At 30.2% G+C, this 14,105-nt stretch overlaps 1 protein-coding gene across 1 annotated transcript in view; it reads left to right on the top strand.

Moving 5' to 3' along the window:
* The first annotated feature begins 2,245 nt into the window (after positions 1 to 2,245).
* The window catches only part of unk (RING finger protein unk), a 42,378-nt gene continuing 30,518 nt past the window's right edge, over positions 2,246 to 14,105 (top strand). The window contains exons 1-7 of the mRNA XM_067052915.1: positions 2,246 to 2,358; positions 2,447 to 2,656; positions 2,825 to 3,011; positions 3,091 to 3,184; positions 7,467 to 7,602; positions 7,720 to 7,922; positions 13,250 to 13,371. Coding sequence (XP_066909016.1) covers positions 2,270 to 2,358; positions 2,447 to 2,656; positions 2,825 to 3,011; positions 3,091 to 3,184; positions 7,467 to 7,602; positions 7,720 to 7,922; positions 13,250 to 13,371 — 1,041 coding nt within the window. The 5' untranslated portion in view covers positions 2,246 to 2,269. The remainder of the gene's footprint in view (positions 2,359 to 2,446; positions 2,657 to 2,824; positions 3,012 to 3,090; positions 3,185 to 7,466; positions 7,603 to 7,719; positions 7,923 to 13,249; positions 13,372 to 14,105) is intronic.

Genomic DNA, 14,105 nt, shown 5'->3' with positions numbered 1-14,105 from the left:
GTTAATCAACTTTAGCAGTTTATTTTTGATTAAACATAGCACGGATATATTTTAATGAAGAAATTATATGTTTAGGTAATTAAATTAAAATGTTTTTGATAACAATTCTAGAACGAAAGTGGAATTTATAGGTTATGTTGTACTATTTATATGAATTTTTTTCCTCTACAACCTACAGTGCTGATATCTACGTTTCCTTTTCATTTCGGTTATCTTTATTTTGTTCCTTTATATAGTAAAAATAGATTAAATGGAATGCTATAGCCGAAAAAATTATAAAGAAAAAACAAGCATGTGGATAATGACGTTTGTTGCTTCCTTTGTTTCATTTGTACAAGTCTTGGATTTGCGGCAAGTAGCAAACGTGCATATCCAGCATAAAATAAGAAACTGTGGCAGCCTTAGGGCTGGCTGACAAAAGTGAAACTTCTAGAAATGAAATAATGCATTAAAATTTTATTAATAATGATATTTATTTTACAAAAATATAATAACATTTTTATTAATTTTATTTTCTCATCTCTACCTCGGTGTAGTGTCAAGATACAATTTTGAATTTTATCTCATTACAAAGAGGATGAAATATTGAACATTTCGAAATATTTTAATTCAATTGTTTAAAAACTCGTTATCATTTCATTTCTGGCACTACCTTCCACACTTTTTGTGCATACTGTTAGCACTCCATATTGACAAGAGACTTACTTGGAATCCCCATACTAGACTGAAACTACAAGAAACTGCTCGTGGATTCCGATTAGTACAACACCTACTTCATAAACGCTCTAAACTTCCTATATACTATGTTAATTATATCTGTTTGGACATACGGAATTGAGCTTTGAGGCTCCACTTAATCATCAAATTCCTCTCGTATCCAATCCTTACAATCCAAAATCCTTGATGCTCCTTATTATGTCACAAAAAAGTCATCCATAAAGACCTCAGCACACCATTCGTTGCAGATTTGGCCCCAAAATAGATATACCTCCTTTCATTCAAAAATCCTTACTCACCCAAACCCATTAGTCCTTAATCTCTCATCCTTAACAATCTCTGATAACCCACCGAAGCGTCTGAAAAGAAGATGGCCTCGGGATCTTCCAATTTAAAGCAGTGATTGAAATGCCACAATTGGTACACAGTGGTTCCTTCCCATGTTTATCGCGTGTTCTGAAACATTTATCACATTTACTTATTGTACTTTTTTTTTTTATACAGTTGTAAATTTCAATAATTAAATAAACAAATAAAAATATAAAATGGTCAGGGTTGCGGTCAAAAAAAGAACAAATAGTTTAAAATTGGAAGATTATAGATTGACCGTGTTTATAGATGAATGGAATATGGTCCGGGTGCGGTAAAAAAAAAAACTCAAATAGTAGATAATTATACTATTTTATTGAGCCAACGTTTCGCCCCACGTTGCAGGGCTTCGCCAGGGCTAAAAAAGATACAAACACTATAGTTACAAAAAGAAAAAACATAAGTGTAAAATAACAGGGGTATAAAATGTAAAAAAGTAAGATATACTAAGAAAAATTAAAGTTTGTAAATAGTAAATGAAAAGGATAATAGTAACAGTTACTATTGCCCTTTTCATTTACTATTTACAACCTTTAATTTTTCTTATTATTTATTCTTATATCTTACTTTTTTACATTTTATACCCCTGTTATTTTACACTTATGTTTTTTCTTTTTGTAACTATAGTGTTTGTATCTTTTTTAGCCCTGCAACATGGGGCGAAACGTTGGTTCAATAAAATAGTATAATTATCTACTATTTGAGTTGTTTTTTTTTTACCGCACCCGGACCATATTCCATTCAAATAGTTTAAGACTATTTTAACGTCGGGCATTAAAATAGTTTTAAACTATTTGTTCTTTTTTTGACCACAACCCTGAGCATCTTCTTATATTTAAATCTTTACGGTCAATTTAAATCTTTGCTTCCTTTGATTACCAAGCATTTGCACAAATTTTGGATTTGCGGCAAGTAGCAAACGCGTAGATCAAGCATAAAAAAACACTGACTTAACGTTTTTGTTGTTAGAAGGGAGTACGTGAATTAATCTTACATGATTGAAACTAATAATTATTTTTTAAATTATAAACGTTAAGGTTTCAAATAATGTTTATTCGTTTTACTTATAATATGGAGCGATATGTAAAGGTTTATCAGTAAACGGTTGGAGGGAAGCGGTTGAATTTGAAAGGGGTTCCCTCCATGAGGACGTCACGATCCGCAGCGTCTATGCGCTCTGGTAATGCGCAACATCAAAATGCAACTTGACAAAATGCCGTCTGAGTCTAAACCTTTGTTGACAGCCCAAACAGAGAAACCAAATCATTATTCGTGAGCATTTAATTACTTTGACAACATAATTTAAATTGATTTGTAAATATTTGATGATTAAAGAAAGTGTTTTCGAAACCATTTCCAGGTATTTGAAGGAATTTCGTGTGGAGCAATGCTCCCTGTTCCTTCAACATAAATGTACACAACATAGACCCTTTACCTGTTTTCATTGGCATTTTATGAATCAGAGGCGACGGAGGCCTGTGAGAAAAAGAGACGGATCTTTTAACTATAGTGCTGACAACTATTGCACTAAATATGATGAAACTACTGGAATTTGCCCTGATGGAGACGAGTGAGTTGGTTCCAATTACCGACATAAACAAACTCTGTTAATGAGTTGATTTTTGTTTTTATTGTTTTCATTCGGTTATTTTATAGATATTGTGCTTTTAGACAATAATCATTTATATGCTATGATTGTTTTTATATAATTAATTGAAGAAAAAAAATTTTTTTGCAGTTGCCCATTTCTGCATAGAACAGCTGGTGATACTGAAAGAAGATATCACTTGAGATATTATAAAACATGTATGTGTGTTCACGATACTGATGCGAGGGGTTTTTGCGTAAAAAATGGGCCCCATTGTGCATTTGCTCATGGAAGTCATGATTTACGACCTCCGGTTTATGATATAAAAGAAATACAGGTGCAATAATTATTTAATTTAGACTCAAAAAAGTTCATTTATCTCAAGCTAGGTATAATTTTTGTTTATTGTTTTGAAGGCAATCGAAAATCCTGATGGTGAGAATACTCCGAATGGTCCAAATGTTTTAGATAAAGAACGGAATCTTATGAACGAAGATCCTAAATGGCAAGGTGAATTTAAACTTTAATTAATAATATTGTGTTGTTACTTGTTTATTGTTGACTGTGGTTTGTTTACAATTTACATTTCTGCATGAGGATGAATATTGATTGTTCTGTTCACGTTTTCCATTATATATGTATTAATTCAAAGTTTTGTCAAATACTTGAATTAAATATATGGTAGAGTTATAATGAATTTATACAAGTATTTTTTAATTACAGTCGAAGGAAACATTATACCAAAAATAATTATAAATTATTTATAACCATAATCATTACTCAGTATATTGTATAGAGAGCAAAACAATTTTAATCAAATTTAAATTGTTTGTTATAATCAAATCAAGGGAAGATTTAAAAGTTTGATTAATGTTGGCTGTTTTTGGGTTCTTGTAATATCGAATTGTGAAATATCCATTTGTTCTATCAATTAATTTATGTTCCGATTATTCAGTAGGTATGGTTTGTTTATCACAAAAGTTCTGTATGAGGTTGAATGTTATTTATAACATTAACATTTTTCATTAATTTGTTTTAATTTAACATACCAAAATTAAGTGTATTATACTATCATAATAAACTTGTGTTCTTTAAAGCTCAAACAAAAGAAACGAAATGCAATAAATTTACATATTTGTTCACTCAGGATGTTAATTATCAATTTGATTGGTAAAATTTCAGTTTCTGGTTTTGTCGAAATGGCATTTTAAAACTTTAAATAATGTAAGCTAATGGGATTCTTGAAATTTAAAATTTTGATATGTCCAATTTTTACTGTTTTAATTATTTATTATATTTTTTTACAATTCACATTTCTATACAATGCCTAATGTAAATCGCCCCATATACTTTTTTTCATTAATTTATTGCGCTAAGTCAGTGTTACTAATAATTAAGCATTTGTGTAAGGGATCAAAAGGCTGAATATTTTCTCGTTATACATCTATTTATGTTTCTATCTAGATACATAATCTCCATTTATACCTTTTTATTTGCCCAGTTATGCATTATATTTATATATCTTAGTTTTAATTTTGATCTGTGTATTACTTTTGTATCTATTTAGGTTAGAGGAATGGTAATTTGTTGAAAAGATATTTTTGATATTTCATTCTACTCGCCCCATATTTTATAGTCCTTTGGATCTAAGAAAGTGATCATTCAAGTTAATAATAAAGATTTTATTAAATATTTTTGTGCTATCTAAAATGTATAATTTTTTTTTTGTTTGCTTACTGAGTTATTCATTTAATATCTACAATTTGTGTGTATATCTTTTCATTAATTTCAAACCAACTAGGCACTCAACTTGGATATTTTACCTGTTGTTGAAACTTTAGTGAAGTATATTCTTGAACATACTAAATCTTTTATGAATATATTACCGCGTACCATATCTAATTGAAGCCTATTTAGTCTACTTCAAAATGAGCATTACTCCTCTATCTACAGTTTATTGAACTGGAATAACATATTATAATTTTTAATTAGAGATATTTGACAATATTAAAAGTTTCTGTCTCAAAAACTGTTACATATAAAATTTAAAATAATGACAACGCTTGGAGGACAGGAGGGTTTTCCCACCTAGAAAGATGGTAACAGGTCATATGATGCACTGGCTTATGTATACTCTTTATTCCCAATTTTAATTATTTCTGCTCATTTTAAAATATGATAAATTGGAATTTATAAATATAATAAAAAGGAATTTTAATAATTGAGTGATTTTAAAAAAATCTGTCTCATAAAATTTATTTTTATATTTTAATAATAAATCAAATCAAACAATTATAAATACAGTTATAATAATAAAATTGTGCTAATAATATAAGATTATAATAAAGTTCATTGAATCACTTTATTTATACACTTACCATCTAATGAATATTTAGAAATCAGTTTTCACAATATTTGTATGTCTTTCTCATTGTTGGTATTCACTGGAACAAGAGCAAACAGGAACTGATGTAGGAAAAATAAAAGGGGCTTTTCCAGGTAAAATTCTGGTAATGGAGAAGTGGGGGAGGGGGAAAGGGTCCCAGGTCATAAATTACCTTTGTTCTGTCCAGATTCCTGGAATCTATAACAAAAGGGTCAATGCTTATTAGTTTTGTAGTTATTTGCACTCCTAACTTTGCTAAAAACCCTTAAAACCTGAATAACTATGATTATTTTTTCTTCAAAACAAAAAATGGTATTAAAATAAATAATAAACTTGCATTACTTTTGTTAAAAAGAAAAGATATTACCTCTTGGTGTGAAGTATATCTACTATAATAAACAATTTTTAGAAAATTTAAATTAAAATAACTGTTATAACATTTGTAGTACATAGAATCCCTCTTATCTGGCCTACTCGAGAACCAGTTACAGCCAGATAGACAGAAAAACTGGTTAAGCTGGGATTTTAAAATAAAAAAAAATCCAATAATAATTTTACACATAAATAATGTTAAATTTTGTATACCAATTTATTATAACATTAAATTCTTTTTTGCTTATTTAATATATTTTATTCTGTTAGTAGTAGTAGTAATAGTAGAGATATAGGTTTTTTTTTTTTTTTTTTTTTTTACTGAACTTGTGTTTCCTCACTCATTTTGATTTCCCTGTTATTAAAAGTTTTTTCTACTTAAAATATAATACTATTCGAACAAAAAAAATGTACTCAAACTGAGTGAAACCTTTTGAAGAACATTATTATTACTAATTGCCTGTAATTTACTCCATTTTTTAAAAAATTTACTGAACTATTAAAGGGAGTGAGGTGATTGAGTATCAGTGAGGTAAGACACTTTGCTACTAACTCCAAGGATTCGGGTTTAGATCCGGCTGTGGTAGAGAATTATTTATTCTGTTACTTTACTCATGAGTCAACATTGGGGGTTCAGTAGCTCTCCGGTATATACCCAGCCTCATGAGGTATCCTTACAAGAATTAATAGAGTACCCTTCATTGGGGAAAATCTGATGGTCAAATGTGATTCTAACCTAATCACCTTGCACAATTGTTGGTCCAGTGACATTACTTCTTTGCTAAGTACTGAACCCCTGAAAATTTAATTTCCTTTTTTTTTTTATAACCTTTTAATTCTGAGGAAACCATTTTCTACTGCACTTTCATATTTATGTGAAATTTTGTAAATGACAAATAAATAAGAAAAAGGGGAAAAAATAACATTACAGTTATAAAATTTGATTATGTAAATAAGAAGAAGTTAAATTGTATTGAAATTTGAAAATAATTTCTTTTTAATTTTCAGTTGACAGTAATATTAACCTTTCATTTAAAATTTTTCATGTTTTACATAATTTTTAGTGAACTGTCTTTGAAATAAAAATTAGTTTATACATGTGTTCTTTAAAGCGAGGTTAAAGGCGGGAAATACTTGCTATTTTTCTATTTTTAAATAGCTTAGCTCGCGCATTCTGTCCAAAAAACTTAAAAGTTAGAATTTACCAAACTATTATCCTTCCCACTGTTCTTTACAGATGCGAAACGTGGCCTCTTAGACTCAGGGAAGAACTGCTCCTTAAGGTTTTTGATAATAAAATATTTGGACCAAAAAAGGGTTAGTTAACCGAAGAATTGAGGGAACTACACCCGGTAAATATAATTCAGGTTATAGAATCGTAGTGAACAAGATGGGCATGTAACATTGTAGGGCTTGGTAACGAAGTGATCCCTAATAAAGTTAGTAAACACTGAACCAATGGATAAACGTCTGAGGTGTAGACTGAAACATGTATGAGAGGATTCCATTAAGACTGATTTAGAAGATGAGGATTTAGAGGGGCATCATTGGACCGATCTATGTTGAGAACGATTGGTGGTATCGGTGGTATTGGCATCAAAACTTGTTTGCTTAGCGTTTATTATTACTATGTTCATTCCACCATTTCGAGGGATCACTCTTTTCATCATTAGGAGCTTTGTTTAGGTATCACTGGATGAATTGGTATATTCCAAGAAATAGTAATGATTTTTGAAAATTACTGTGATTTTGGTGAAAAATCTGATTTGTCCCTTAATTTCTGTGAAGACGGACAGATTTATTTTTCTTTAATTTTTGGATTCTATTTTTCTTCGAATTTAAAATATCCAATTTTGAGAAGTAGGTTGTTAACAATTTGTTCGGTTGAATTATGAAGTTATTTGTGTTAAATAATTATTGCTAATAAAGGCTCCTAAACTTGTTCCAATCACTGATGCCTTATGAATGCTATCAATAATAAATGTCATGTACTTGTTGCAGAAGTATTGTTCTTTTCAATCTTTTCATTTTTAGATACAAAATATGTATTATCAAGTTATAAAACTGAACAGTGCAAAAGACCGCCGAGGTTGTGTAGGCAGGGTTATGCTTGCCCTCAATATCACAATAGTAGAGATAAAAGGCGAAGTCCTAGGAAATATAAATATAGGTAATGTATTTATTTAATTTCATGTTTTATTTATTGTGTGTTGTTTAAAAAGAGAAAAAAAATTACATTTTCATCTACAATAGAATTTATTACACTTTTTTTTTTCTAACCTCGCAGATCAACTCCTTGTCCTAACGTTAAACATGGAGACGAATGGGGTGAACCAGCCAACTGTGAAAATGGGGATAATTGTAGCTATTGTCACACTAGGACCGAACAACAATTCCATCCCGAAATTTATAAATCTACTAAGTGTAACGATGTGCAAACTGCTGGCTACTGTCCCAGAGGTGTTTTTTGCGCCTTCGCTCATGTTGATCGTAAGTACTTAAAAACTTATTTTACCTTCTACGGAATATTTCTGTAATGAAAAGTATAAAGGATTTATGTCCATATTGTTGATTTTTCAGGAGACGAAAAAATATAGTAAAAAAAATCTGTATAAAAACTTATCCATTCAATACTGTTTTAACCATGATATTATCATAATATACAATTTCAATCCTTAATACCAATCGATAGATAATATTTTTCTGAGTCTGACTATGTACTTAATTCATCATCAACATTTTTTGGACTTGGTTGTGATGTCTCTTGTTACTTTAGCATGGATTTCTTATTCTCTCATATGAAAAAGTGTTTTGTGATCACTGTTTAATATTTTATTTTATATCATGAGTAGCGCTCTCTGTTAGGGCACTGTTGTAGTTGTTAGTTCTTCTGCTTGCTCATAGATAGAGTCACTATTGTACTCTCCTCCTTTAAGAAGGATATGGGTATTCATGATCTTTAGTTTAACATGTTAAAGTGTATTAAATGGAAAAACTTATGTTAAATGGAGAAGTATTTCATTCTTTTACTATGTTAAAATGATGTAACATGGTTAAGAGTCTGTTACTAGGTCTTTTAAATGGAGAATGGCGTCATGCAATAGACCAGCTGAGCTCGTCACCATTTTATTTGTTTTCGTGTTAGGTTACTTGCCCGTAGTTTGTGTTAGCATTGTTTTGGGTGTTTTTATAACTAATAAAGCAATGAATGACAATAATAATAATAATATAATGGCAGTTGTCAATTAAATCATCTCAAGTCTTTTCCTCACAAGTTAAGAGATCAACAAGACACTCAATAGCCAAACTTTCACACACCTTCCATTTTGCACTTAATTTAGACATGTTGTAATAAATTACTTTAATGAAAACTTAGAAGTAAACAATAACATTAAGTTTTGGAAGGAAAAGTTATAAGACAAGTTGCTCGAAAAATCCGCTAGGAGCTCTTATGCATTTAACATTCAACATGACTTTATATAGGGCTGCTCACAATCCTATACTTATAACATTTAGCATAGTAAAATATTTTACATTTAACACAACATCATGAATACTCCTATTATTTAAAAAAGGGTTTTAGTGATCGATCACTGTAATATTTTATTTTACTTAATATAAGTGGCGCTCTGTTAGAGCAGTGATGTAGTTGTTAGTTCTTCTGCATGCTCATAGATAGTGTCGCTATAGTAATCACCTCCTTTAAGATGTATTATATAGAAAAGTTTTTAGTGATCACTGTGTAATATTTTATTTTACATATCATCACTGCGTAATATTTTATTGTACATATAACGTTGAGTAATAAAAATTTATAAATTGTCAAATTGTTTAATTTGTAAATAGTGGTTGGAAAGAAGGTACTCCCCTAGTTATTAAAAAATAATAATAATAAATTGGCCATGAAGTATTCTAAAAACAGAATTTTTTTTATTTATTTACTGAACTTTTCTACTGTACTAACTAAAAAATACAGCCAATTCTCATCACATTTAGAATTATAGTACTGTGGCATGAAACAGGCTTATGGATAATTTAGCCAATGAGAAAACTAATAACAATAAATAATTTCAAAATTCAGAAGGCGTCGAGGCCATTTTTTTTTCTAGTGTCTTAAAGGATTATCAGGAATTGAAGAGGAAGTGAGGTTAGAAACAGGGTTTGGGAGTTTATTATCGAAGGATTGATGTCTGGTTCTGGCCAAATCAGCAACATATGTAACATTGAGGTTATTTTGGATGATTTTATTTGTGACAGAATAAGAAACATTGAGGAGTTTTTATTGTAAGAATTGGGTACCAAAAGAATTAAATAATTTTAATCGAGTCCCGAAACTCAACTCTGTAAGCCCAAATTGGCCTTATTGTGGTAATGTAAATGATTATTTTGTAATTAATTGGAAGTTTAGACCATTAGTCTTGTAACTGTTGTAATAATTGTAAATCTATGAGCAGTTTCCTGTCTTTTCAGTCTCGTATGAGGATTCAAGTTTGTCGTTTGTCCAGATCTAGTCATAGGTAGCGGGTCTATTCAAAAGGAATAAAAGGAGTATTATTAAAGGATACGTTAAGCAGGAAGTTGGGCTAATTTAGTTTTGGTTAAATTGATATTGGTGATAAACAGAGACTGGATTATGGAATTGTAGGTTTATTTTTTTAAACCTGTAGATTAAAGTCAGTATAAGATGCCCCTCTCTCATTTGTTTTAGTTTACTTCTAATATTTTAAGTGACATGTCTCCAATACCTAAAATCTTTTCATTAAAACAAAAAAGAGGAAGTTAGTGATTAGTAAAAGGTGGCCAACCAAGTGTAAAAGAATCAGCCAAAAAAATTGAAATTAAGTAAAACAGAAGGTTTATATAAGGTGAAAAATCTTACATAAATACAAATTTTGGGGCAGAAGAACGAGAACACATTTCATTTAGCCTTCTATGAACTTCAAACATATCAATATTGAAGGATTTGTGTTAAATTAAATTTTAAATCTTGGGTTTCTAAGGATGTCAAATATCTATCCCAATTAGCTTAACATTAGGTTACTCCTGATTTGTTCAAGAAAAATGTTTAACGTGCTAAATGTTATAATTATAGGATTGCCCGCAGCTTAATTTAAAGTCCATTTTATATGTTAATTACAGAGGAGCTGCTAGTGGATTTTCTGAGCAATTTATTTTGTAACATTGTAATCTTTATGAGATTATAAAATCTCCAACAGCTTTGTCACAGCATCTTTCCTCCACCTCACTTGGTCTTTATTTCCTCTCCTAATTTTTTTTTCATCTCTTTATTATTATTTTTATCCATTACTTATAATATCCAAAAAAAAACAACAACAAACTATGAGCAACTAACCTATCAAAACGACAATAGACAAAATGGAATGGAGCTCAACTGGTCTGTTGCACTAGATCTAGGTCATTCTCCATTTCATAGACCTATTTACAGACTCTCAACCATGTTATATCATTTTAACATGCTAAAAGAAGGAAATATTTCTCCATTTAACACACTTTAACATGTTAAACTAAAGATCATGAATACCCCTTTTATTAAAGTTTTTATCATTAGGATAGTAAAACCAATGTTTTGAATGGTCCATCCATATTTTATAGAATTACTTACATGGATTGCTTCTTAAAGATCTCATAAAACATATTTTACAGCAATTTAATTTTTCACTGTCAGTATATTTTAACCTTTTAGAAGTTGTGTGTTTCCTAGTATACTAATTCAACTGAACCACAAATTGAACAATCAAATTTAAGGAAATAGTAGAAAAAGTTAAAAGTACTCAGCAAGCGAGTGAAAAATACTGTTAATCACAGTTGTGTTGGTTTTCAACACACACTGAGTAAGAATAATGTGGTTTGATTTTAATCAACTACGCACCCCTGTGTGGAGTCCCAGGAGCCTTTGGACAGCAAGGAGAAGTTGGGTCTCTCTGTTGCAAATGCAGCAGAGAGTCTGAAACACCAGCCTATGTGCTGGGAAAATGCCCCAACAACATGCCGGCACCACAGGGTCAAAGAAGAATTGATGAAGTTCCTTGAAAAAAAGACTTCACCTGCTCCGAGGAGGTTTGTTGCGTTGACACTGACGGATCCGTAAGATATGCCTATATTGTCACCTTTACAAAAATTGGAGGCACACCTCTGGTCTTGGATCCGTCATTAAGATTTGAAAGTAATGACCTCGAACGGGAAGGTGAAGTGGAAAGGGATAAAAAGGAAACTTGAAAAATGCGTCCCTTTCCTTGGGGAAAAATTCCGTGAGACTTTCAGAGAGAGAGAGTTCACTGTGAAAGGCCTCTGGTTTGGATCTCGTGGAACAATACCTGATAAAACAAGGAGCTTCTTAAAAGGCCTAGGTGTTAGCATCTGGGATATTGCGATCTTGGCGGAAAATATTATTTTGGAGTCCCTGGAACTCATACACAGGAATTAGCTCTGAGCATTTATTTTGTATAATAATTACCTCTGCAATATTATGTTTTGTCTTCTATTAATATAAACTAATATTTACTTAATTTATTGTTGTGTGTATTTCCAAGTTTGTTTCTTATTATTTTATTTTTATATGAATCAAGGTTGTTATCTTGTTTTGTTTTTCAGCCACGATGAAGGCCTGAAATTGAGATTGAAACATTGGCACAAATAAATATGTTTTATACGAGGAGAAGATGGTTGGGGGTGCGATCAAAATTAAACACAAATAAGTTGATGTTACTTATTTAATTGTTCCAACGTTTCGGCTAGAGTTTCTAGCCTTCATCAGGGCTAAGAACAGAACAAGATAATGATCAATGAATATAGAAAATAAAAAATAAAATATAAAAAGAATGACATAAAGTGAATAATCTTACAAAATGGAATTATAAAATGAAGTGATTAGAGAAGTGGAAAATAAAATGTACACATAGGTAATTGAATAAGTAGGTAAAATAACATAATTAAGGAAATAAAATAAAAATATATGTATAATTTTTTTACCACCCCTCCTTTTCTCAATTTTCCTTACTCACGTCATTAGTTATGTTCACCATATATTATTATTGTTGTTTTCAAAATACATTTTTTTTTTTCTTCTATTCATTTCTTTTGTTAAACTTTACTTATATGTTGCCTCTTTATCAATTATTATGGTTACATATATTTTCTTTCTCTCAATTTTCTTTTTCTTTCCATAATTATAATTTTTAAATTATTAATAAACTAATATATTCATATTTCTTTGCATTATGTAACTTCATTTTTATTTTATTTCCTTAATTATGTCATTTTACCCACTTATTCAATTACCTATGTATACATTTTATTTTCCACTTCTCTCATCACTTCATTTTATTAATTCCATTCTATAAAATTATTTACTTTATGTCATTCTGTTTATATTTTCTATATTCATTGGTTGTTATCTTGTTCTGTTCTTAGCCCTGATGAAGGCTAGAAACTCTAGCCGAAACGTTGGCACGATTAAATAAGTTACATCAACTTATTTGTGTTTCATTTTGACCCTACCCCCAACCATCTTCTCGTACAAGTCATCCTCGGTCAACGATCTCTCATAATTATAAATAGGTTTAACTTATTTGTGTATCGTTACTGATCACACTACTGACAATCTTCTCCTCATATCTATCTACAGTCAACTATTAATACCTTTAGGCTTTAACATTCCTTTTACATATATTTGCATTTTCTTACTATTTTAAGTGTATGTGTACACCTTTCATTTAGAAGACAAAAAGTTAGTCACTATATCTGTCCTCTATTCAGAGGTTTCGCTATATTCTAATATATATATTTTTTTGTTTCAGAGGAGATGAGCATAGCTAGAGAACTAGCTGCTCCATTGGAATTAGGTACAAGCTTGGCTGATATTTTATCAAATGCACTTCCAACTGTTCGGAAGAGGAATAAAAAGAGTAGCGAATCATCTGTAAGTATTCAAGCATGAGAATCCACGCTTTTTTTTATTGTTACAATTTTTTTTTTCCTTTTTATTTATTGATTCAGAAAAGTCAGAAACGATATCTATCGGTCAGTGCCGAAATAATGTATAGAAATGATATACATAGATGAAATATCAGTCAGTTACACTTTTCATTATTAGGACGCTGTGAAGGGTACTATAATTTATAAGCTAGAACAGAACAATATGGATTAATTTCTAGCAATTAAACTAATAATTCAATTAACTAAATACAAGAATGAAAATGAAGTAAAATAAAAGAAATTTTAGGGAAATAGTCCGTGTGGCGGTCATACAAAATAGTAGAAAAAACTATTTAGTGTCAACTAACATTTCGCCCCACTTTAAAGGGCTTCGTTGGGGCTTATCCTGATTGAAAAAAGTAGAAAACTCAACTTAAAGGTAGTCAGTCTTCTACCTTTTTCAACCCTGACAAAGTCCTGTAAAGTGGGGTGAAACGTTGATTAATATCAAATAGTTTTTCTACTATATATTGTAATATGCTCTTTTTTAGTAAATAGTATATTTTGATGTATAAATGGTTTTAATATGTCTTATTTTATGTATCATTTTAATATTCATTGCTTTGTTTATCCAAAAAGCAAACTAACCAAGTTTCATTGTTTATAATAACTTCGTGACACGATAAACAAGATGGCCGTATGTTATCAATGTCACATTGAGTAGATTCAAATATCATA

This window comes from Halyomorpha halys, unplaced genomic scaffold (assembly GCF_000696795.3).
Source record: "Halyomorpha halys isolate HHAL.00 unplaced genomic scaffold, Hhal_1.1 Scaffold92.1, whole genome shotgun sequence".
NCBI lineage: Eukaryota > Metazoa > Arthropoda > Insecta > Hemiptera > Pentatomidae > Halyomorpha > Halyomorpha halys.
Note: the sequence above shows the minus strand (reverse complement) of the source record. Positions and strands in the feature narration are given on the sequence as shown.